The sequence below is a fragment of the Eriocheir sinensis genome, chromosome 7, assembly GCF_024679095.1.
Source record: "Eriocheir sinensis breed Jianghai 21 chromosome 7, ASM2467909v1, whole genome shotgun sequence".
NCBI classification, from domain to species: domain Eukaryota; kingdom Metazoa; phylum Arthropoda; class Malacostraca; order Decapoda; family Varunidae; genus Eriocheir; species Eriocheir sinensis.
In genome coordinates this window covers 11,263,397-11,290,116 of record NC_066515.1, presented here as the reverse complement: position 1 = coordinate 11,290,116, position 26,720 = coordinate 11,263,397, and the positions used below count along the sequence as shown (strand labels likewise).

The following is a 26,720-nucleotide window of genomic DNA, read 5'->3' as shown; positions in this document are numbered from 1 at the left end:
CAGTTCCCTGCGTTTTGCGTCTATCATTTGAACACCACAACACAGCGCACGTGCTAGGCATTGTCGGCGCACAAGGAACCTCGTCCACTCACCTAGGCGACAGAGGGAAAACTGAATTGGACCAGGTCGGCTCATACCCAGGCAGGGATATGCTGACGTCACTAAGCGCCGCCCAGACCTGCGTGCTGGCTGACCCGTCTTTTCTTTGGATCCTGGGAGCAGTAACCTCGTGGAGCTAGGATTCAGTCACACCGAAACACGCTTATTATTTTTTCAAACCATCGCCGAGTGGCGGAAGATTCCCACATGATGTCAGATCTTCAATCAACCGTAATTTCAGCGACTTCGTTCAAGAGAAGCACCGGGGGCAGCATGGGTCAAGCAAGAGCCATACATCACGGCAGCCACTATAAATAGTATTCGCCTGCGCCACCAACGGGGTGTGGTCGCCCAAGAGGTAGGTCAAGAAAGCCTACAATCGTAATAGGCAGTCCTTAAAAAAAAAATGCTCCGGAAGCTTCGGCACACAGGTTATGTGAATAAGTATACTGATAATACAAGGTAGATGTAAACACGGAGAGACAAACACTTTCCACACTAGTAATAATATCGCCGCCACCTGTGAATGGATTTTGTCAGGCCGTTAATCCACCCCGCCACACACCTACGGTTACGCTTACGCCTCGCCCATAAGCCTTACCGACTCAGTGCACACCATGCTGTCGCACTTGCTCAGCCATTCTTGCACCGCCACACCTACACAATCATACCTGTACAGAGTTACACCTACGTACACAAAGTTACACCTACGTGCGTACACCTGTGAAGTAGTGCAGGGAGATGATGTGAAGTTGTATATCCTTATGCCTTATGAAAGATTATTACGGCACAAAGTATAAGAGCACTTGGTTTACCTGTTGCGCACACACACACACACACACACACACACACACACACACACACTCGTGCCCCTGACCTCACACGGTCAAGACACGGCTCGGCGCTCTCCCAGCAGCCCGGGGTCATCCTGTTGGCCCCTATTCGACCCTTCACTCCTTCCGTAGCTGTAAGCCCTCATCACTCCACTTACAAGGACCACACCTGCTAAAGTTGAACAGTCAGTGTACATACGCAACAGTGAATAGCGACCAGAAAACGCCACCATCCAAGACATTTACGCGAGTGACATACGTGTGTGCGTGCGTGCTGCAGCTGCCAGTGTCAAAATAATGTGCGCCCCAGCCACCCATCGCTACCGCCCTTGTGACTTGCCAAAACTAAGGCGAGGGAGCGGCTACCCTCCGACGGACGTTATTACACGCCTGAAAAACACCAAACTCTTCCGCAATCGAAGCAGAAGGAGAGGCAGACGAGTGGCGAGAAACATCCCTGTCATCATTACGAAAGTGAGTCAGAACAAACCAGTGGCGGAGAAGGAGTACAAACATTTTGAGGTGCCGCGAGCGTGGTATAGTCTGCCCTCTTTACTCCTCTCCAATGTGACCTCCCTTAGCAACAAGATCGAGGAATTAATGGTGACGGTCAGGTCCACTGGTACTGGCGTGGTGGCCATCACGGAGGCGTGGCAAATAGTTTCTGAGATCTGCAACATCGATAACTACGAAATATTTCACCATCTCAGGACTAATAGGAGAGGAGGGGGAGTGGCCCTGTACTGCCGCTTCGACCTCACTCCTTCACACCTTCAGGTCGACACCCCCGAGGGAGTGGAAGCCTTGTGGGTGAGGGCCACACCTGCCCGCCATCCTCGCCACACTGCCTCCATCATCTGCTGTGTGGCATACCACCCTCCTCGCGCGCCCACTGCACAGCTGCTGGTTGACCACATCATCGACACAGTTCCATCTGCCAAGTTGGTCATCTGTGGGGATTTTAACCGCCTCGACGTCAGTGACACGATGCAGCACCTGAATCTCACTCAGGTCGTTAACTTCCCCACCCACCAACAAGCTACACTCGGCCTCATCATGACTGACCTGAGCCAGCAGTACTCACCCCCCCAGCCTCTCCCCCCCATGGGACGCAGCGGCCACCTGTCAGTCCTGTGGGAACCGGCTCACAACCTCACTGCCTCAATCATCCTCCGCCAGGTCATTCAGGCCCCTGACCGACTCGGCCACCAGACGGTTCGGGCAGTGGTTTACTCAACAACCCTGGACTGAGGTGACAAATGAGCCAGACGTCAACCACAAATGGGAGCAGTACCAGCACACAATTACCAGCGCTTACCACACCTTCTTTCCTGTCAAGACATTCACAGTCCATCCATCTGACGCCCCCTGGATTAACCCCACCGTCAAGAGGCTCATCTCGCAGAGAAACAGGGCTCACAACACAGACCCTGCCCGCTACAGACAGCTCAGGAACAGAGTCATCAGGGAGATCAAAACTGCCAGAGCAAACTATTATCCAGATAAAATACACCATCTTAAACAGGCCAGCAACAGACAGTGGTATCACAAGGTCAGGTCTCTTTGTGGACTCGGCAAACACTCACCTACTTCCCTTGCACTTCACATTTATCACCTGACCGAGTGGCCGAGGAGATAAATACCCATTTCGAGGGCATCTGTCAAAGCCTCCCAAAACTTGATCTCACCGCCCTCCCCACATACCTACCATCCCCCTCCCCACCCCCCTCCGTCCAGGAGGTTGATGCTTTCAATAAATTAAAAAAATTAAGGACGCACAGAGCTACCACGCCCACTGACCTTTCAGTCAAAATCTATAAGGAATTTGCCCCTGAACTTGCCACCCCCATTTGCTCCATAATAAATGCTTCACTTGAACAAAACACTTGCCCAAGCGACTGGAAAACGTCCTATGTCACTCCCATCCCCAAAACTTCCAGCCCACAGTCCCTTAATGACCTAAGGCCAATCGCCATCACGCCCATTCCCAGCCTCATTTGTGAAGATTTTATTTTTAACTGGGCTTATGATGATATTAGTAACCTCATAGACATCCAACAATTTGGCAACATGAAGCACTCCTCCACCACTCATTGCCAGGTCAGTTTTCTAGATTTCATACACAGCCACGTGGATAAACGAGACACCTCCCTTGCCCTTACTTTTGTCGACTTCAGGAAAGCATTTGACCTTGTAGACCACACTGTTGTCATTACTAAGGCCATTGAGCTGGGGCTTCACCCTAATATTGTATCGTGGCTGACTGATTTCCTCAGCGCACGCCAGCAAATAGTTCGCTCCCAGGGCTCTGTCTCCCCTCCTCTTGAGCTGACGTGTGGCGTCCCGCAAGGCACTAAAATGGGTCCGCTTTGCTTCTTGGTGCTCATAAACAACGCCCTCATGGACACACCGCATCGCTGGAAATATGTTGACGACAGCACCTTGGGCGTCCCTGTCAACAACAGGGATCATCGTCCCTTACCCTCACCCAACAACAGCAGCTTGAGAGGGTTCAAAAGAGGGCATTCGGGGTCATTTTAGGCCCTGACTACCACGCCTACGACAATGCCCTGACCACCCTGAGTCTCCCGAGGCTCTCTGATAGGCACCAGGACGCCCTCAGTAAATTCGGTGTCTCCCTGCTTCGCCATCCTCGCCACCGCCACCTCCTGCCACCCGATGCGCCTCCCCCCGCCCGCTACACCAGACAGCACAACAAACTCACCCCCTTCAGAGCGCCGCGAACTGACCATGCGGATTATAAAATATGCCCAGCAGTGATAGTCAAACCCAAAGGGCCGCGGTGCAGATTAACACCTCACCGCCACCCTGTAAGTGCTCCCTTAACACCACCTTCCCTCTCCCTTTTGTCTCTATTTTTAGCTCTCCCAAACCACCTCCAACCCTCCCCCCCCCTCCCCACCTCTAGTGTAGCCTATTTAGTATTATTGTTTACTGTATTTTTAATTTTTATATTTTCATCCTAACTGCTGCCATACATTAAAAAACATTATTATTATTATTATTATTATTATTATTATTATTATTATTATTATTATTATTGTTATTATTATTACACACACACACACACACACACACACACACACACACACACACACGTGCGGTACGCTATGTATTCCCGTAGGATTTGGTTGCTAAAATTGATTTTTTTGCTTGTTTGGACTCGGTAGGGACCAGACTTTCAGAAAATGAAGGTGTTGTAACCCGTAATCCGGGGTCACACAGGGGAGACGACACACTGTTTGTACTAGTAACACTTGACTTAAAATTCTGGTACTTTAGGAGTATTTAAAGGAGTTCGTAAATGGGGTGATGAAACGGTGTCGCCTTTCTTATATGTATTTTATTCTACCTTAATACTACTTAATATTACAAAGGGTAAAAATATTGTTTAAACCAGCGACTGGCTTACGAGACTCAATGAGTCTTCAGGTTTTCTTTCACTATTGGTTACTGACGTTAGCAATGGTATAATATTGAGTAAAAACTCACACAATAAAGTATCATAGAAATATAATCCTAAGTAAAACTAAGATAATAGAACACAATTGATATGTTAGATACGCTTTCCTCTATGATACTTCTTCACTCCATACTCACAGTAGCAAAGGTGAATGTTCTGCCCATGTTGTCTAGGGAAGGACAACTGGGTGTACCGCACACGAGCAGAGTGCTGGCTGATCTGATCCCTAGCCTGAATAAATGCTTCTTATATAGGCATGACATACATACAGACATCACGAGGGTAATACGTCAGGCGTGTGAGTCATACATCAAACTCACACCGAGCTCATACAATAATCTACCTAACCGACATGTGTAATAAGGTTGGCGTACACTCGATTGTAATCCTTAGTGTAGCTGTCACGCGGTGACGCAGCTTTGTTTTCATAACATTTTGTTCCGCGGTTGATCGTGTTTTGGCCGCGGTTGATTGTGTTTTGGCTTAGAGAGATAAGCGGGTGCGTTAATGGGCAATTGCAATTGTGTATAGGTTGGTAAATGAATAGTGCATTTGGGGACAATCATGTGTTGGAGTCCGTGTTGTGCTTTAGCGGTCGATACCGCTGTTGTCATCGGAAAATATTGCCGGAGAAGATGATGATGACACGAGTGGTGTCGCGGCCCGCGGGGCACCACAAAGGGGTTCAAATTTTCCTACCCCTCCCACCCTTTTTTGGGGGTCACTTCCGTTTTGGCCCCCCTGGAATGGACTATGTCCCTATTTCCACTGTTTATTGACCGATTTCAGTAATGGAAGAGTTGTTTTATAGGTTTTAAAGTGACAGGAGCTAGATTATGCTACTTTCAGATCAACCGGAAGTGCCCTAAACAGACTTCCGGTTCACCGGATGGCATTTAAATGAGGAATAAACTTTGTGTCAACTCAGCATCACTTTAATAAAATTACCACAGGGTGACCTTTATTGGCTTTAACAAAGTTAGTCATATAGGTACATTACAGTCAAAATACCACTTTTTAATTATAGTCAGGCTAAACCTAGACATGGGTAAAAAGAACATCTGGTATAGAAATCCAGTATTCATTTCAACCACAAGCAAGGTAAGGAAAACCACCTGAATTCGATAGCTTTAGAGACCCTCAAAAATGGGATTATATTGGCCTATATTAGACAACACAAATCCATGCCATGTTTCCTACAAAAGGCATCACCCACATTCCTTTGATATGACCCTACATCTAGGTTTAGCCAGACTTTAGATTCACTTTAAATGTCATTGACGTAGTCGCATTGCCTGTAGCAATATTTTGGTCACTTAGTTACGGATTACATTAAATTCTACACTATTGTTCCTTGCTCTCTGTCTACACAAAATCAGGGTAGTCTAATCCTCATCAGAGTCACTTTCTCGTATTTTCTCCAGAATTGTGTTCACACAGTCTCCGCCATAGCATTTGCAAAGAGGAGTGCAAGGCAAACCATTTTTAGAGCAACTACAACGCCCTTGACATCCTGTTTTACATCCACATTTGATGAGTTCAATTACTGCCTTTGGGGCAGGAAGCGCAAGACATCTAACTGGAACGTACAGTCCTTTTTCCAGAGTCCATCCATTCTCTTCAAGAGGAGGAAGTTCTGGGCAGTTGGTCTGGTATGATTTATCTCGCATAGTCATGTAGTTGGCGCGGAGAATATGCGGCAACAATGTGGCACGAGTAGGAGGTAGCATCTCGCCCTCTAAGTTCTTTGACCGAAATAGTTCCCATCTTAAAGATGGCAAGGATATTGGACCCTTCAAACTATAGACATGACACACAAAATGCTCCAAACCCTTGACTTGAGCAGGAAGCTCATTGCTCTCAAGCTCTGCAGGAATGCAGCGTTCCCCGAGTTCTTTGAAACAGCTTATAGCTTGATCATCATCTTCAAGCTTGAGGTAGGCATCGATCCATCTCTTTTTGGGGATTCCAACAAATTTGTCTCCCCAGTCAGCACCAGAGAAGTTGTGGAGTCCAAGAAGGCCTTGGCATTTATGGCGGCCAATTACTTTTAATCGTTCAAGTACATCGATCTCTCGTGCCTTGGTGCCCATACCAGTTGCAAACCTCAGGCAAGTGGGAGCAGCAATGCGTCCGCAAGATACCAGGTCAAGCAGCAGCAGCAGTACATCTGTATCTGGAGACCAAACGCACAGTTTGCGCATGATACCATTAGACACAGAAGCGAGGACCTGATGAGGAATCAAGGTATCAGCCTCTTCATGTGTGTGTGCTTCCTCAAAATCATGTCCCTTGATAACAGTATCGTACACAACGACCAGCAGGAAAGAGCTCTCCCTTGGGAAGTATTCAAGCAGTCCCTGGCCAAGCATGCATGTGAGCTTTTTCTTTGTTGATGATGCAGATAGGAGTTCCTTTATGGACATAGTTAGTTTCATCTCTTGGTGGATTTCATATTCTACAGAAGTAGCTGCTCTCTTCCGCCGAGTTTTATTTTTTAATGACTGGTCAATGTATCTATTAAACACAACTCGACCCTCATCATAGTTAGCCATCATCTTTTCAATACGTTTGTTGAATGCATCCTGAAGATCTGACAGCTTCAGCATGGATGGTGTCTTTTCATCCCTGAAGCACACCCATCGCATCAACTATTAGAACATTGATTGATGAATCTGGCTCGTGTAGGAGCTCTGGCTGTAGTGCATCATCTTGGGGCTCTGTTTTGGCGTCTTCAACAGCATGCATGAAACTTGCTTTGTCTGTTGGGATGAATAGTGACCCATCAACAGCGCAGAGGGACCGAGGCATGGTAGACATTTCATATTCCCCTATTGTCTCCTCAAGTTTTGGTACTAAACTTGGTCTGCTGGCTTGAATGATAAGAAATCGCCCAAGCAATTCACGCTCTTCCCATAACTTGATGACCTTATCCCCTACTCGTACTTTTACTTTTTCCATCCAGTTAGAGAAGGCCTTCAGTTTGAGTTTATTCATCTTGTCCCAGAGAGAGACACTGGATGTTGACATTAACCGCTGAGAAACGAACTCCTCAAAGCACTTCTGTCCCTTCTCTGTGAATTGCAGAATGTCTTGTTTTGCCTCATTTGACACAAGCGCTGACGATGCCAGACTCTTCAATGGTGTGTTTACTTTAAATGGATTGCCTTCACAGTGCAGCTCGATTTGCTGTCTAATCTTAAGAGCATTTGCTCTTGATCTCAGAGCAATCTCTCCTGAGAGCTGATAATGTTCTTTCCTCTGAAGATCTGGAAACTTTGGGGAATCCATTGAGGTACTGATTCACTAGACGAGCCAGATGAGGTGTGGTAGTGACTAGTCGATCCAGAGCTGCTTCATCTCTACTGAGTCCAACCATGCCACCATGTCCCTTTAGCGTCTTTATCTCCTGCTCAAGAGCCTGATCGGTGAAGAGACGGGTGAAGGGTATCTCCGATTTTGCCACAACAAAGGCACCAGACTTCAAGGCATCCCACGTCTCTGGGTCATCTTCTTCAAGCGCATTCATTTGTGCTAGGTGAACAGGCATAAGTCGAGCATAGTTAAGGAGATCACGGGCAAAGAAATACTTGATGATATTCTCTAAAGATACCAGGTAACCTTCCCAGTCACCTGAGCGACAACAGCTGATGAGGTGAAGAAGAATCTCCACTTGGCCAAGGTATTGTAACAGGAACTGAGCAAACTCGCCAATGCCTTTGTCATCTTCACATGGCTTGATATTTCCTGCATACCATGACTGGATTTCTTCAAAGGTCTTTGCCATCTCTGGGTTGCGTTCGTGAAGTTTGTCCTTGAGAGCAATGCACTTGATTTGAACTTGACCTTTTTGGATTGTCGACAAGATGGCATCAAACTGCAACATCATAATTGCTAGACTGGTTGTGATATGGTACTCAATGCCTCGCTTATAAGCTTTGCCACCAAAAATCCCTCGGAGAGCAGCTGATGTGTATGCACCACTTTCAATCGCGCAGGTGTCAAGGCCACTTCCGTCAATCGTTTTACCAAGTGCATGCAGGGCAGCAAATGCAATGTGGAGGACACCAGCTCTTAGTTTCCAGTTGGTGTTGCCAGTTGACTGCTGTATTTTCAGTGCACGAGCATAAAGGTCCAGATCAAGCGTTATTAGTGTCCGTCTCTGAGGACCAACAACGATGGCCGAGATACCCTGTGTTAACTGCAGGGCAGTATAGAGGGTCCCATAATCTGTTGGTGAGGTCTTGAACAATGGAGCAATCACCTCTGTGTTAGTTCGCACATGGTCATGGCTGTCAGAGGACTGTGATATCAGCAGGGACTTAGTTGCAGCCCAAGTTGGCATCACATCTTCCTTTGCCAATTTCTCTGGTTTACGCATTTGTCCTCTGACTGACAAAACTGAACCAGATTGACCCCTGTCCCTCAAAGCTTCAGACTCTTCATTGTCCTGTGTGTCTACCTGTGCTGTCTGAGGTTCAGCTAAGGTTTTCTCCCCATCGTCATCAGTTGCAAGGTGGTTGGCAAGTGCCCAGGTGTGAGTGAAGTCTGTGGAGAGAAGGTAATTACGCTTGCCAATCTTGTAGTCTTTGAATCTTAATGGAGTTGTCTTGATGATCGGCTCTTGCTGCAGCTGCACTTCAAATTTAAGAGGAGCTTGTGGTGGCATCTTCTGCGGTATAACGAGTGGTTCATTCATAGGCTGTCCATCTACATCCTGCTGGTTGATTACAATGACTGTGCCATGGAATGTTCCCTGTCCTGTTGGCGTGTCCTCCAACAGATCGATGTTGTCTATAGCAATCAATATGTTCACATTTTCTTGATAAAATCAGGAGACAGAATCCGCCCGCATTCTTCATTCGTTGAAGAACACACTGGTCAACATTTTTTTCTAACTCAAGGATCTTCTTGTAGTCACTCCCGATGTAGACATCTGAGAGGGTCTGGACAAGGTTCTTGTCACGTACTCTTGAATGGATAGCAAGAGGCAGTCCAATTGAGAGAGGTGTTTGGACAGTTTCCCGGAAAGTTTTATCAGTCTTTGGTTCATGCTTCACCTGACGATCAGTGCGAGTATTCTGGACCAAAACTGGCATGCAACATCGACTGTCTTGTCAACCTCTTCCTCGCACTCCAGACACCTTGCTCACATGACTGCCGAAAAGGAGGTGGCTCAGAAAAAATTGTAGCAAAGAGGGATTGTCGAAGTTATCAAAGCTACCTGTGAATGACCAACCCCGCTTTGATATCATCTCTTCCCGTAGCAGGCTAGCAGCATTCACAAGGTTACTAACTATCTCACCATTATCCATCACTGAAAGCCTAAGGTCTACAGCTTTACTAACTGCTTCTGAAAGGACAAGATTTTCTGGCTCATTCCTTCGCACTGAGCTGACAAACTGAACACCTGGAAGCCGCCCAGTTATCAACCTTCAGATACTTGCGATAGTTTTTAGTCTCATTAACATCTACGTTATATCTATCTAAGATTGACAAGTAAGCGTCATTCACCTCAGCCATGTTGAGCGTAACATCATCGTCTGTAAGAGTGTTTTGTATGGCGAGGACTAACTGTTCATCGCATAATGAGCGAATAAGTGGCACATTACCAAGATCAGCTTTTGCAGATGTGCGCTGTGCTGACCTCAAGCATGACCTGTGGTAATACTTTTCGAGAGCTGAAGCATCACCGGGCTCCTCTAGATCGGCTACGCAAATTCTGACTGTGTCATCAGTGGTCAGCTGCTTCACTTCAATCAGAGTTATTCCCATTGCATCAGAAAGTACGCGGTGTAACGGCTCTGATCCACCCTCAGGGCAAAAAGCACAGGAAGAAAACATGCACACCTCCTTTGGGAGTGACCTTGAACGTTTAGGTCGCACAAGTCCTGTTGCACTTGAAGGGCGACCAGGTCCTCGACTAGCACTGGGGTATGGAGATTCAGTTCGGGATCGCTTTCCCCGGAGTCGTTCAATCATTCCCTTGTTTACGATGGGTTTGCAGCACTCGCTGTGATAATAAACAGATTTGAGTTCCAGCTCATTCATGCCAGACAAGTGGTCAGTCAGGTGCTGAATATCACTTTGACCTAGGGACACTCCCTCCTGGCAGCACTTTAGAAGGTCCTTTAGCATATTTGGGTCATTTAGTAGATTCTTGCCAGGGGATGCCCCCTCTTTGCAAATCAAACACACTTTGATATCCTGTGACATCTTCCTTAGCACTTGCAGTTTCAGTTGTGAGCAATCTGTTAGTGAGCCTTGAATCTTCTCCATATCTACATCATGCACATATCTGAAAAAAAGATGGAACGTTTGTCAATGAATTACAAACTTAAGAGCAATGACGTTTAGTTTGAGGGGGAGTCAAAAAGGACCTAACACCTAGAAAGTGACCTAGATGTGGTTCGATTGCTTTCAAATTGTGATAAATAAACTCGGCACACTGAGAAACCTGTAAAACAAAACTAACATTATGAAAATTGTTCATCAATTCAGCGGCATAGGCGCACTGACGATTTTTGGGGGTCCCAAAGGGAAAATGACCCCCCAAGGGTAGTGGAGGGTAGGGAAAATTTGAACCCCTTCGGATTCTGACAGTCTGGTCTCTACAGAAGCTGAAAAAGCAAAAAAATCAATTTTAGCACCTAAATCCTACGGGAGCAGTTTCTCGTACATAGCGTACCGCACTATAAGGGTCAGGTTTGTTTGGCCTGGCGGACAGACCTTCTCGGGAATTAGTACTGAAGCTCATCCGGTCGGTGCGTTTTGTTCACCACTCAAGTAAACGGCTTTGAAGAGAAATAGAGTTAGCTGAGGCTGATGAGTTTCTTTATTCCACACTCACTCACAATGCTTAATTAATACCTCCGTTGTAATATCGTAGCGCCGTGAAATAGGAGGAAGGCAAGGGCAATGTGTGCTTTCCCATCAATCTGGCAATGTAGCCATGCATGCATGGCTAATGGACGACGAACGCGTGATGAATTATGGCATTGGATGCATCGTGATATAGAAGGGAAGTGAAATTAATGCTTGTCAGCCCACTTATCTATCGATGCTTATTATGCAGCAGTGCATAATAAGCGTATGAGGAATGTGTGACAATGGGTACAATGGGGAATCGGAGGGAATAGGGGATAAGGTGTATCGGCCACCTATCTTGCGATGTGGGTATGCAAGATCAGGGAATGGGGAATGTATGACAGTGAGGGAATAGGAGGAATTGAAGATAAGGTTATGTGTCCCATCTGTCTAGCGATGTAGCGATGCTTGACTTACGCACTACTGAGAAGCGGTGCCTGGTGATGTAAGGTTCGGAGATTTGTTACCCAGATTCATAACACCCCAAGCCACTTGACGTTCTCTCCACTTCAAGATAATTTGGTCAAAATACGAAGTAGGTTGAGGAGGAGGAGCAGACGGGAAGGCTATAGGTATCGCAAGTGAAATAGGAGACACAATGGAAGTGGAAACGATGATAGAGAGGAAGAGGAGAAGCAGGAATGAGTGAGCAAGGAGGCGCGGCATCGAACACAACGGAGGGATAATTGCTGCTTACCTGAGGATTTATTGTCTGGTGAATATTACGTGGTGCGAGATTTTGCCAGCCGCGTAAGACTGCATGGCGACGCACGGATCAAGAGATGGTATATAGCAGCCCGGGTGGGGTGGGGTGGGGAGGGGGGGGGGAAGGAAGAAGGAGGGGGAAGGGAAAGGAAGGAGACGGTGTTTTGTGCAGTGGAGTTGAGTAAATAGGTGAACGTATGTGTTTGTGTGTGTGTGTGTGTGTGTGTCCTTATCTACGTTATCCGTTTGCTCTTTATTTATGCCTTTTATTTCCATTTCTCTCTCTCTCTCTCTCTCTCTCTCTCTCTCTCTCTCTCTCTCTCTCTCTCTCTCTCTCTCTCTCTCTCTCTCTCTCTCTCTCTCTCTCAACACTTGCTTTTAATTTACGTCTTTACCAAATTTTCTAATTAACTCTTCTGAGTCTTAGGTAACTCATCCTACGTGAACTCTTGGAGCAACAAAAGTTACTCACATGTAATTAAGGCTGTCAGCAGGTCCCGTGACAACATATGAGCAATAATTACTGGTGATGTCTGTCAGTCTGCCTGCAGTCTATTACTTTTTAGGGCGTTGGTTTCTGTTTTCATCTTCATTTTTTGTGTATATGTGTAATTTTCTGTTTTTTTTTTTAAGAGTAAATGTGTATCGAGGATAGTTTGATTTAATGATCCAAGATTTTATCATCTTTGTGTCTACTTGTTTTTTGGTGTCTCTTTGATATGCTAATGTGTTACCTAGTGTTTTTTTGTATATATATTTTTTTTGGATTACGAGTTATGTAATTTAAGTGCACTGATATCAACCGTTAATGTATTTACTTAGTGTTTCACTTTTTTGTTAGTTTTCGGTACATTATCTTAATTTCGTTTCTGGTTCATCAAAATAGTGTCTCGTTTCTTAGTTTGGAGCACTGGATAACATCGTGTTTCCCAGGTCGGTGGGATCTTTAGGGTCAGGGCAGGCGTGTGAGAGGGGAGGAGAAAGTCTTACGGCGGGGAAGAAGAGGGAGTTGGGGGAGGAAGAAGGAGGTAGAAGGAGATTCTCTCTCTCTCTCTCTCTCTCTCTCTCTCTCTCTCTCTCTCTCTCTCTGTGCTCCTCTCACTTAGCATTCTTAGTACAAATATTGCGTTTCTCGTTCCTTTTCCTTCCACAAAGCCATACTGTTCTTCCGCTATCTCATCCTTTATCCTTCCTCTAATTCATTCTAATTAGCCTTAACATTACTTTTACTACTTGACTTATTAAGCTTATAGTTCTGTGTTTATTGCATTCTAAAGTTCCCGGTTTCTTTGGTATAGTTATAAATACTGATTTACACATGTCATCACTGATTTCTCCGCTGTTATAAATCTTGTTTATAAAACTGGTTAACTTTTTAATACCAAAACTGTCCAGAGCTCTTATCATCTCTACTGCCACACCATCCTCACCAACTGCCTTTCCTGCAGTCTTCATTTTCCTGACTGCCCTCTCCACTTCACTTCCACTAATGTCAGGGCCCGTCATTTCCACACCTAGTTCCAAATTCTCCGGTCTGTCGTCTCTGAACAATTCTTGTATATACTCTTTCCATCTGGCAAGTATTTCCTCCTTTTCCATTGCTATCTCTCCATTTCGTTTCATTATTGCTTCTCCTGTACTTATCTTTCTTCTGCCAGTAAACCTCTTCACTCTTTCGTTCATCATTTGAGTATCCCTATTTGCCAAGTCTTCTATCTCATCACACTGTTCATTTACCCACTTTTCCTTTGCAACAGAACATCGTCTTTTTACTTCTCTGTTCAGTTATCTGTATCTTACTGCATTCATATGCTTAAACGCCCTTCTCTCTTCCATCAGGTCGAGGATATCTTCTGTCATCCACGCTTGTCTTTCTCTTCTTTCTTTCCTTGGTATTATTTCCTCAGCCACTTCAACATATGCTTTTTGTAAGCATATCCATTCTTTTTCAAGTTCATCACATTCATTTTCCTCCAAAAGTGCCTCGTATCTATTTTGAACTGCTACACTATATCGTTCTCCTATGTCTTCCTTCCTAAGTTCTTTTAAATTCATTTGGGGTTCTCTTTTACTTTTCTGTATGCTTTTTAATTTTAATCTAGTCACTGCAACCACTGGGTTATGGTCACTATCACAATCAGCACCCGGATAAGTTTTGCAATTTATTATCGAGTTTCTGAACCTTTTATTCATAGTTATGTAATCTACTTGATTTCTATAATTGTTTCCAGGGCTCTTCCATGTATACAGTCTCCTTGGGTGTAATCGGAACCAGGTGTTCGCGATCATTTGACTATTTTCCTCGCACCATTCAATCCACACGTCCCCTCTGTCATTTCTGTCCGAAAGAGCCGATTATATCTCCTACTCTTCCTTTTCCCACTTTCGCATTTAAGTCTCCCATAATCATTATTATTTCATGAGCCTTACATTGTTGTTTTGCCGAGTTCAAGTTATCATAGAACTGATTTATTTCCTCTTCACTACTTTCCGTGGTAGGTGCGTAAACTTGTATAATATTGAAATCAATAGGGTTTCCCTTAATTTTCACCAGCAACACTCGATCTGATATCGACCAGTATCCAACTAGGCTTGCAGAAATCTTATTCGTAAGCATTACCCCCACACCCCTTTCAACTGTTGTTCCACCCGAATATATAAAACATCCCTCATCTGTGTTTAGTTTGTTCACCCCAGGCCACCTCACCTCACTGAGTCCTAGGTTATCTATTTTCATCCTCCCCATCTCTCGTTTCACATTTTCCAATTTTCCAGTCTGGTATAAAGTTCTTACGTTCCATGTCGCGCATTTCATTTCTGCATTTCTTTGCCTCCTTCTTCCTCGTCGGACAGTCGCTTGTTGACGGTCTGGAGCCACCTGCCCATCATGGTCATCCATACTGAGCGAGACAGCTGCATCCATGACTTGTCTACAACTCCCACTCACGCTGTTATCTGAACTTCTTGTGTGCCTTTCCATGGCTTTTCTTGGATAATAAACGATAAGGGCTTCACTCCTTTTCCGCGGTTTGGTCCACGGCTCTTCATTGGTTATTCAGAGCAACCCTAGAGAAAACCATTTCGTCCTGGTAGGAATTTACTCTCCCCCAGGGAGAGAATGTTATAAAAGTAAAATTCTGACTCAGCGATGATGGAGTAATAAAGTTTTAACTCATGTTGTGCTTTACTTTCTCTCCCGCCCCCCTACACTTCCTTCGGTACCACTCTTCCTCCTCATCATCATCATCGCCATTATCAGCATCATTATCACCATTATCATCATCATGATCATCACCACCACCCTTCTCCTCATCCCCCTCCTCTCTCCCAACAGACGGAGCACGGGGTCAACGTGAGCACTTCGCGCGTCAGGGTGGTCGCCTCCCGCCGCCACCACGGCCAGCGCCTCACCTGCACCGCCGTAAACCCGCTCTTCCCCGGCGCAAGACTCTCCGACTCCATGCTCCTCAACGTCACCTGTGAGTCCCTACACACCTGTTTTGACGCCAGGCTGCTATGTTTTCTGTAGTGCGTGTTGCGTCTAACTTTTTTTTGTGTGTGTTTGTATCTTAGGTAGGTATCTTAGTCTGTTGTTAGCTGTTCCTAGCTTGCGCTCGCACGCATACCTTGAGCTTGAAACTGTATATGTGGGCGTGTGTGTGTGTGTATGTGTGTGTGTGTGTGTGAAAGTAGACTCATGCTGGAACTTCTTTTCCTATTTGCTTATGTGATGTTTGTTTCCTCCACTGCAGATATAGATCATGGATACACTTTTGGTTAGTTGTTGCAATAATGTGATGGTAATAGCAGATTAAGTAGTAATATTTTAGTAATGTAGTAGTAGTAGTTGTAGTAGGGTAGGCGGTGGCTGAACAGATAGCAAGACGACCCCGCGTTCAGGAGGACGCGAGTTCAATCCCCGACCGGTGCCACCAAGCTGGGATTTTTCAGCCGCCGTCGAGTGGCTTAAAACTACCCACATGCTATCCAGAAGACCACCTATCAACCCGAACTCTAGATTATAGGATTAAAGATGAGCTCCGGGAGGGCAGCATGAGCCAATGCAAGATGGCGCCCATATAAACACTCACCTGCGCCAGAACGGGCTGAGCCGACCATCAGGACCCACCGGGAAGAAGCCTTGGACCGACCATCAGGATCCACCGGGAAGAAGCCTACCGGCGCAATAGGCCAAGACGTAAAAAAAAAAAAAAAAAAAAAAAGAAAAAAAAATGGTAGCAGCAGTAGTGGTGGTTGTGGTAGTAGTAGTAGTACATAGTAGTAGTAGTAGTGTGTGTGTGTGTGTGTGTGTGTGTGTGTGTGTGTGTGTGCGCTTGGAAGTAAACTCTTGCTGGAAAACTTGCTATACATTTCTTCTCCTTTTAAGTACAAGTAGTAATATTATAACAATTTATAGTGGTAATGTTTAATGATATCAATAACATTATCAGCAGCAGTAGTAGTAGTAGTATAGTAGCATTATTAGCATTATTATTATTATTATTATTATTATTATTATTATTATTATTATTGTTATTATTATTATTATTATTATTATTATTATTATTATTATTATTATTATTATTATTTTTTTATTATTATTATTATTATTATTATTATTATTATTATTATTATTATTATTATTATTATTATTATTATTAGCATTATTATTATTATTATCATTAGTGACATTATTATTATAATTATTATTATTATTATTATTATTTTTATTAGTATTATTATTATTATTATTATTATTATTATTATTAGTAGTAGTAGTAGTAGTAGTAGTAGTAGTAGTAGTAGTATGGTAGCATTATTATTATTATTATCTATAATATTAATACGCTAAGGGCTAACGGTTTGTAAGTGAAATTTGAGGCACTGAAACCCATCGTAGCAACACCAAATTTTGACCTATTGGCGCGGATTTGGCCGAAGTTTATTTATTTATTTATTATTTTTTTTTTAGGCACAAACCCATCGTAGCAACACCAAATTTTGACCTATTGCCGCGGATTTGGCCGAAGTTTATTCAGTTTATGTTTGTTAAGCGATATAGCCCCTATTTAACGTGAAAACGATCATTTATTCTACTTAACGTGAAAATTAATAGGCTAAGGGCTGAGGGTTTGTCAGTGAAATTTGAGGCACTTAAACCCATCGTAGCAACACCAAATTTTGACCTATTGCCGCGGATTTGGCTGAAGTTTATTCAGTTTATGTTTGTTGAGCGATATATTTTTTGTTTTACGTCTTACGCCTATGGCGCCGGTAGGCTTGCTTGAGGTTCCTGGATAGTAGTCGGCCCCAGCCTGTATTGGCGCAGGCAGGTGTTTATAGTGGCGCCATCTTCTCTTGGCTCATGCTGCCCCCCGGAACTCGTTCTTGAATCACTTGGACGGTTTCCTCTAGAGTCCGGGTTGATGAGTGGTCTTCAGGACAGCATGTGGGTAGTTTTAAGCCACTCGGCGGTGACTGAAAAATCCGAGGTGGTAGCGTGGGGATTCGAACTCGCGTCGTCCATCACGCGATGAATGTGGGTCGAGCATGCTACCACTGAGCCACCGCCTACCCTATTTAACGTGAAAACGGTAATTTATTCTCCAATTTCGGGCAAGAGGGACGTTTTTGCTGGGAGGGGAGTATTGTAGCTGGCTTCGCTACAAACCCAATCACGACGCGCGGAACAGAATCCATGCAATTCCGTGCAATTTGCACGGGTGCCCGCTAGTTGTCATTATTATTATTATTATTATTATTATTATTATTATTATTATTATTATTATTATTATTATTATTATTATTATTATTATTATTATTATTATTATTATTATTAGTAGTAGTAGTAGTAGTAGTAGTAGTAGTAGTAATATTATTATTATTATTATTATTATTATTATTATTATTATTATTATTATTATTATTATTATTATTATTATTATTATTATTAGTAGTAGTAGTAGTAGTAGTAGTAGTAGTAGCAGCAGGGAACAGTGAGGCGCCTTCCTTCTGTCTTTCCCGTCGCGTCATGCACCGCGGCATCTTCAAAATGTTGTTGGCATAGCTCTCGTCGTGCCCCGCGTGGTGCTGCTGCAGGCGTCTCAGCAATAACGATGTGTCTTATTAGTGGGTTGTTTCTACTCGCCTTTCTCTGACGTGTGTTCATGATTCTTTCGTTCTGCATCTTCCCTCCTCTTTATCTTTTTTTTTTCCTCTTGGTTTGCCTCTATTCGTCGACTTTCTTTCTTCATATAATTTTGCATCATCTCCATATATATATTTTTTTATTATTGTTGTTTTGTCCTTACTTGTCTGTTTTCTTTTCAGAACCTTTTCTTCCCCTTTATCCTTATCTTGTTCTCTTTTTTTCCATTCGTCTACTTCATTTTTTTCTTTTCTGTATCCTATCTTCCCCTTTATTTATTTTCTATTTTTATTTTGTCTACTCGTCTGCTGTTGCATTGTGTTTTCCTTATTCCTTCAACTTATCTCTCCCATTATCTGATTTATGTTGTATTCTCACGTCTCTCTGCTGTGGCCGTGATGGAGGGTGGCGCCCCCTTGAGGAGGTGCATCGTGAAACTGCTTCGTCGATGGTTCGGGGCGCCACTCTCTTCGTCTATCTCTGCCGTCTACTATATATTTTTTTTCCTGTTTCCTCTTTTTTCTCTCATCTTTCTCTTATTATATATTACTTATATGTCTTACATTTTCCTTCTGCCAACTACTTCCTGCTTCTTTTGTCCTTCCCTCAGCTGCTTGCAATTCTTTTGTCTGTAATTTTTTTTCTCTTTTTCGAGTACTTTAGTTTAATTTTTCTTTCCCAATCTCTTACCTCCTAAACTTCCCCCTGGCCCTTGTCTTCCTTTCTTTCTAGTTACCATCTTGTCGATATGTTTTCTCGAAACTATACCTGATTTTGTATTAATTATACCAGGTTTTATACTAGCTTGTCTTGCCTCCTGTTGTTGATGTTTTCTTCTTGTTTTCATTTTATTTATATATATGAACTTAAGCCATTTATATCACCCCTTTGTGTCGCATATGGCTGTGTACCGGGATATGTCTATCTACCCTTTTGTCTGTCTGTTTGTATCTTAGCATACGTTTTTAGCTTAAAATCAGCAATAGGAAAGATGCTGGAGCCGGTAATAGCCACAAGCATTAGGGATCATCTAGAGAGGCATAGCTTAATTCATGACTGGCAACATGGTTTCACGCTGGGTGGGTATCTTTTGTCCTTCTATAATAAAAATAACTGAGGTGGTAGACAGATGAAAACTATGAAATAGTATATCCAGATGCCAGTGTAAGGCGTTCGACAAGTTTCTTAACACCGGGTGCTAGTAGAATTATAGTCACGGAATAAATGGGAGAGTGTTGAACAGGATCAGGGAGTGGCTCAGCAGAAGGAAGAAAAAGAGTGCAAATCGATGCCCCAAAACCTGACTAGGGCTGTGTTAAGATTGAGGTCCCACAGGGTTCGGTAATAGGTTCGACGATGTTTATCATATATAATAATGATTTGGGCACAATAGTTAGTAGTGATGTAAGCAAATTTCCGGATAATACGTGGATTGGTTAACTAATTAAATTAAATCAAGGCGCTCATGTTCTGCAGGACGAATTACATATATTGCATGACAATGCGGGGAAGTAGTAGATGGAGTTCAAAGTCGGGAAGTTTAGTATTTTGAGTGTGGGCAGGAATAACCCTTCACGTACTTATTCCTTAAATGACACTCGCCTAAGCAGGTCTAGGTGCGACAGGGATTTCAAAATTTAAGTAAGCTCTGACCTCTGTCTACCATGACCATGGCTACAATGATTGCCGACAGTCTGGGACATTCGGCTAACTAGTTGGCAGCATGTCTGCGACATACTGCCATCTAGTCTCAAGACGAGTCTCAACGGTCAATTTTTAAACCACGAATTTGTCGAACGATTGGCCGACAGTCGCAGACGGTCTTGACGACAGTTCCAGAATGTCTGTCTATTGTTTGGCCGACAGTTGCCAAGGAGTTGGACGACGGTCTTCCTGACGGTCTTGGCGACTGTCTTGGCGGCAGCCTTGCCGTTCCTTAAAATACGGAATCGCTCTGTATTCGAAAATGAAATGTATCGTTCCGTTTTGAACCGATATGGAGCGGCATTTGTTCCATAAGGTATTTTGTTATCTGAATGGTCAAGCAGATAAAATTCAGTATCTTAAAATTGTAGTGAGCGCATTTTTCGGTTAATCACAAAACCATCCCGTAAAATTTGTCAAAGGTTCGTCCTACTACTACTACTACTACTACTACTACTACTACTACTACAATTATCACTACTAGGTACTACTACTACTACTACTACTACTACTAAGTAATACTATACCAAGTAATACTATACTAAGTACTACTACTACTACTACTACTACTACTACTACTACTACTAGGTAATACTATTTTACTACTACTGCTACTACTACTACTACTAGGTAATACTGTTTTACTACTAGTGCTACTACTACTACTAGGTAATACTATTTCTACTTCTGCTACTACTACTAGGTAATACTATTTTATACTACTACTACTACTACTACGTACTACTACCGCTACTACCACTAATACTACTATATTATTACTTATTATTATTATTACTATTACTACTACTACTACTACTACTACTACTACTAGTACTACTACTACTACTACTACTATTATTATTATTATTATTATTATTATTATTATTATTATCATTATTATTATTTTTTTTATTATTTTTATTGTTATTATTATTATTATTATTATTATTATTATTATTATCACCACCACAATAACATCTATAACTACTACTACTACTACTACCACGACTGCTATATTAGTATATTATTACTATCATTCTTGTTATTACTATTAATATTACTTCCACTATTATTACTATTATTATTATCATTATTATTACTATTATTATTATTATTTTATTATTATTATTATCACTATAATTATTTATTACTATTATTATTAATATCATTATTATCGTTATAATTATTATTATCACTACAATAGTTAATGTTGAATATCATTGATACTATAACGGCTACTGCGACTATTGTTATTTTTTGCTTTATTATAATTATGATTGTCATTGTCCTTGCTACTCATTATTACTTTTTTGTAAAGTTTTTTTTACTTATCTTAAACAACATGTTCACAGTGCCACCCGGCGCGGCTAGACCTAATCTTGTATCTTACTGCTTTCTTTCCATTCTCATCTCTGACTCTTCTTCCATTAATCTTATGTCCCATCTCTATGAGACACTCTTTTATGATGATGAACACGGACATGCCAATTCAAATAACATAAGTATGGAGATAATCAATCAACTACACGGCCACATGGACTTTGAATCAATATCAAATTATTATGACTTTGTTACCTATAATAACCTCATTAAGACTCAACATACATAGATTTACATATATTTACATAGAAAATCAGACCTCACAGACCCCATGGTCCAGACTGGGTGGTCTGTCCTTAAACCTACGTGATTTTACATTAATCAGATGGCTCCAAAACGTTGCTTTTCTACTCTAGTTAATATTAAGTTGAAGGAAGTGACGGTCGAGCTTGTTTTGAAAGGAGTCAATCGTGTTACACTGGACCACTGATGGTGGGAGCTTATTCCATTCTCGCACTACAACGTTGGTGAAGAAAAATTTGGTGCAGTCTGAATTTACTTGTCTACATTTGAGTTTTGTGCCATTGTTCCTCGTTCGCAAAGTGTCATCGATCATAAACAATTTTGTTCTGTCTACATTCGTGAAACCATTGAGTATTTTAAAACATTCGATCAGTTTTCCTCGGAGGCGATGTTTCTCAAGAGACAACATGTTAAGGGTGGAAAGCCTTTCTCCGTAGGATTTGTTGCGCAAGGAAGGGATCATTTTTGTTGCTCGACGCTGAACACCTTCTAGTTTAGAAATGTCCTTTGCATGGTGGGGAGACCAAAACTGTACCGCATATTCCAAGTGGGGTCTGACTAAACTATTGTAGAGCGGAAGTATTACATCTTTATTCTTGAATAAAAAGTTTATTTTAATGAAGCCCAACATTATGTTCGCTTTATTTGCTGCATCGATGCATTGATGTGAGAATTTGAGGTTTGACGCGATTTTAATCCCCAGGTCCTTAACGCATTGAACGCTTGTGAGTTTAACGCAGCGTATTTTGTAATAGAACTTCTTATTTTTTGTTCCAACTTGAAGGACCTGGCACTTGTCTACGTTAAAGGGCATCTCCCATTTATCCGACCAAGCTGAAATTTTGTGCAAATCCTCTTGGAGGCTTTGCCTGTCTTCGTCAGTGAGAACCGAGTTACCAATCTTTGTGTCGTCTGCAAATTTACTAATGCGATTATTGAGTCCAACATCCACGTCGTTGATGTAAATAATGAAGAGCACTGGGCCAAGAACCGAGCCCTGAGGGACGCCACTAGTGACCGGCGCCCATTCTGAGTTAAATCCGTCAATCACAACTCTTTGTTGTCTGTTGCTCAACCAATTCGCGATCCATTAGTTTACTTGACCGTCAATACCTATTTGCTTTAATTTATAAAGTAATTTATGATGTGGGACTTTATCAAACGCTTTCTGGAAATCAAGATAGACTACGTCCACTGATTTGGTTACGTCATAAATTGAGAAGAGATCGTTATAAAAGGTCAGTAGGTTTGACAGGCAGGATCTTTTGTTACGGAAGCCGTGTTGTGAATCCCCAATTAATGAGTGGATTTCGAGGTAACTCACAATTTTGTCTCTAATTATGCTCTCGAGTAGCTTAGTTACCTGGTATTTTTTGTCTCCTTTCTTAAAAATCGGTGTCACGTTAGCCTTTTTCCAATCCGAAGGGACGATGCCTTGCCGCAAGGACATATTGAATACGGTAGTGAGGGAGGAGAGTATTTCGCTCTTTGTTTCTTTAAGCAGTATAGGATATACTTTGTCGGGTCCGGGACTTTTATTTGTTTTAAGTGAATGGAGAGCTTTAAGGACTTCATCGGTTGTTATTTCAAAATTAGGCAATGCGAGCTCGAGATTTACAATTGTACTGGTGTTGGTGGTAGCGAGAGGAAGACTGTTAGTATTAAACACCGAGGAAAAGTAATTGTTTAAGAGGTTTGCAATGTGTTGGCTGTCAGTCACTAGTGCACCGTCGCTGTTTGTTAAAGGTACAATACCACTTTTGATTGCCTTTCTGTTGTTTATGTAACTGAAGAAAGATTTCGGATAATTTTTACAGTTGGCTGCAATATTTTCTTCATATCTACGCTTTGCCTGACCTACTAGTCCTTTTACTCGTCGCCTGGCATCATTATAAAGTCTAATGTTTTCGGGCGTGCTTTGTTCTTTCTTTAACCTGTAAAACAATTTTCTCTCATTGACTGATTGTTTAATTTCGCTATTAAACCACGGTGGGCTTTTATTAGTGTTAATTCGCTTCTCGCACAAGGGGACGAATGTGTTCTGCTGAGTGAGTAAGTGATTTTTAAGGCCTAGCCAGGCTTCATCTACGTTGCCGTCATCTGATAGTTGTATTTCTGTTAGTTTTTGTCGGATTTCTACGAAGTTAGCTCTTTTGAAATTGGGCACCTTTACTTTATTTTCAGTCACTGATGATTGAGCTCTAATGTCGACGCGCACTAATTTATGATCGCAAGAACCGAGGTGTTCTCCTACCGTGACATTACTGACTAGGTTATCTTGGGTCGTTATAACAAGGTCGAGTATATGATTTTGTCGAGTTGGCTCAGAAACCATTTGGCTTAGATAATTTTCTTCTAGAAATTCGATCATTCTATGAGACTCCCCTTCTGTACCTGACAGTGTCGCCCAGTCGATATGGGGGAGGTTAAAGTCTCCTAATATCAGTGAGTCGTTGTTATTAAGTGACTGCCTTAAGACGCTGTACATTTCAAGGTCGTCATCGACTGTTTGCCCGGGAGGTCTGTAAGTGACAGATATATTTAAATTGACTTTTGCAATGTTTACTCGCACGCACAAATCCTCAACATTACTGTTTCCCGGTGTTTTGTCAGTGGGTTGCAAATAGCTTTTGCCGTAGAGGTACCGTAGAGGCGACGCCATCGCCTTTACGGTTTACACGATCTTTGTTGAAGAGTCTGTAGCCATCTATGTTGTATTCGGAACTTAAATAAATATTTGTGGTGTCGATAAATGTTTCGGTTATAGCAATTATGTCAAAATTTTCTGTTAGAGCAAGACATCTCAGTTCATCAAATTTGTTGCTTAGGCTACGCGCATTGAAACTAAGGATTTTTAAGTTATCTAGAGGCTTGGTAATAGAGGTGGTGGTACTTGCGGGATCACGGTTACGGGTTTGTTGCGATGCACGGCGTCTATTTACACGGGCGGGGTGGAGGGACGTGGCTGTGACTCGTTTTTTGCTCGGATGACACGTACTGCGTCGTTGAGGAGCCTTCCGAATCTGGCTGCCCCGATGGGAGACAGGTGCAATCCGTCCCTGTGGAAGAGCTCACTTTGTCCATAGAAATTGTCCCATGCGTTGAAGAACTCCACGTCAAGCTCCCTACATAGAGTCTGTAAGCCAGTGATTTTCAAAGTGTGTGCCGCGGCACACTTGTGTGCCACCATTATCTCCTTGGTGTGCCTCGAAAATTTGGGTGGGATTTTGATTTGTGTACATAATCTAATGAAACTACTGTAAAGTGTAATTTATATTCATCAAGGGGGACTAATTATTATATATATATATATATATATATATATATATATATATATATATATATATATATATATATATATATATATATATATATATATATATATAATATAAATGGCAGGTGTGCTGCAAAAATATTAGTTGTTTCTTAGTGTGCCGTCATACTAAATAGTTTGAAAACCACTGCTGTAAGCGGTTGTTTAGGCTGAAGGCCTTACTGAAAAAGTCGCTCTCCGCCCAAGTCCGTGGTAGAACTCCTGAAATCAAAATGTTAGGGGATTTAGACTTTTACTGCTGGATGAGCCTACGGTACTTCTCCAGGAGTTCTTCAGACCGGGTCGTGGCGACGTCGTTCGTACCTGTGTGGATAACAAACAGTGAATCATTAGTAGCCTGGGGGGAGATCTCCTCAAGAGCAGCAATTATATCGTTGATCCCAGCACCAGGATAGTAATAGTTCCGTCTTCGACGAGGAACTCTGCCGCAGAACTCAACGACCTGCTGGCGAATCATGGAGTCACCCACCAGGAAGGTGCTCTCCTGCTCGTCCTCCTCCTCCAGAATGGCAAACCTGTTGAAGCAATGAACAGGATAAATCGCTTGTCTGGCTGGTTTGGCTCCTCCATCATGGGCGGTGCCGTGCCACTAGCATCCTCCCGTTGCGTGGTGTTGTCCGCTGGTGTCGACGGTACCGCTGAGGGCAAGGGGGCGGTTGGAGAAGGGTTTGGCACCACAGCAACGTTAGCCTGGATGAATTCCTGCAAGGAGGCAACAGTGCGAGAAAGCTCTATTATTTTATTCTGATCTGCTTCCATCTTCTCTTCTTGCTCCTGCAGTCTTGTCTCGAGATGCTGCCTGGTGAGAGAAAGCTCTATTATTTTATTCTGGCCTTCTTCCATCTTCTCTTCCTGTTCCTGCAGTCTTGTCTCGAGATGCTGCCTGGAGAGACACAGTCGACAGACAGCAGAACGCCCTGTAAAAACACACATAATTTAAACATAATGCACATAAACTCGAGATCATTAACAAAAAATTTCGATAATATACAACTACTCCTCAGATCTTTACACATACAACCTGATATCTTGGCAGTCACTGAATCCTGGCTTACAGACAATAATAAACACCTACACGAATTTACAGGATACCACTCATACCATTTAACCAGAAATACGCGCAAACAGGGAGGGGTATCAATATTTATATCCAGTCTAATACATTCTCAGGAAATCAAAGACTTGACAATAGTAAATGAAGATATATAAATAAACACAATTAGGATAAAAAACAAACTCATTAAGTTTCCTTCCATGCACAATTTACAGACCTAACAGTAAACACATTGCAGTTGATGAGTTCTCACACAAATTGCACGAACTTTTACGAGAGAAAGCAAAAAATAATAAAATAGTGCTGATTGGAGATTTTAACATCAATTTACTTGAACATACCTCTCACATCCCAACAAATAACTTTCTTACAAATATACAACTATTAAACTTCACTCGACTCATTGCTAGACCTACCAGATTTCCTGACAGCTCATCTCTGGGTGTACCCTCACTTTTGGATCACATATACATAAACTTTAACATTAAAGTAAAAACAGGTATTTTGCACTATCCCATCTCAGATCATCTCCCAATATTCCTAAATTTATCAACTCCCAAAGCAAATCAGAAACTCTTTAAGGAAAAAATCCGAGACATATCTAATGATAATAAAGAACTGTTTTCAATTAAACTAAACTCTATATGCTGGCAAGACTATTTATCTTTACAAGATGTTAACTTAAATTGTGCTAGATTCATTAAAAAAATCAAGACCTATTAGAGGAATGCTTTCCTATAAAAACAAAACATATATCAGAAAAACGATTTAATAGTCCCTGGATCACACAAGCTATCTTAAAATCCATAAAAAACTAAAAACAATTCGTACAGGGACTACAAAATTGGGGCCATATCTGAAGAGCAATA

At 42.4% G+C, this 26,720-nt stretch overlaps 1 protein-coding gene across 1 annotated transcript in view; it reads left to right on the top strand.

Moving 5' to 3' along the window:
* LOC126992569 (hemicentin-1-like) overlaps positions 1-26,720 on the top strand; it is a 203,252-nt gene that overhangs the window by 66,192 nt on the left and 110,340 nt on the right. Inside the window, exon 6 of the mRNA XM_050851383.1 lies at positions 15,323-15,467. Coding sequence (XP_050707340.1) covers positions 15,323-15,467 — 145 coding nt within the window. The remainder of the gene's footprint in view (positions 1-15,322; positions 15,468-26,720) is intronic.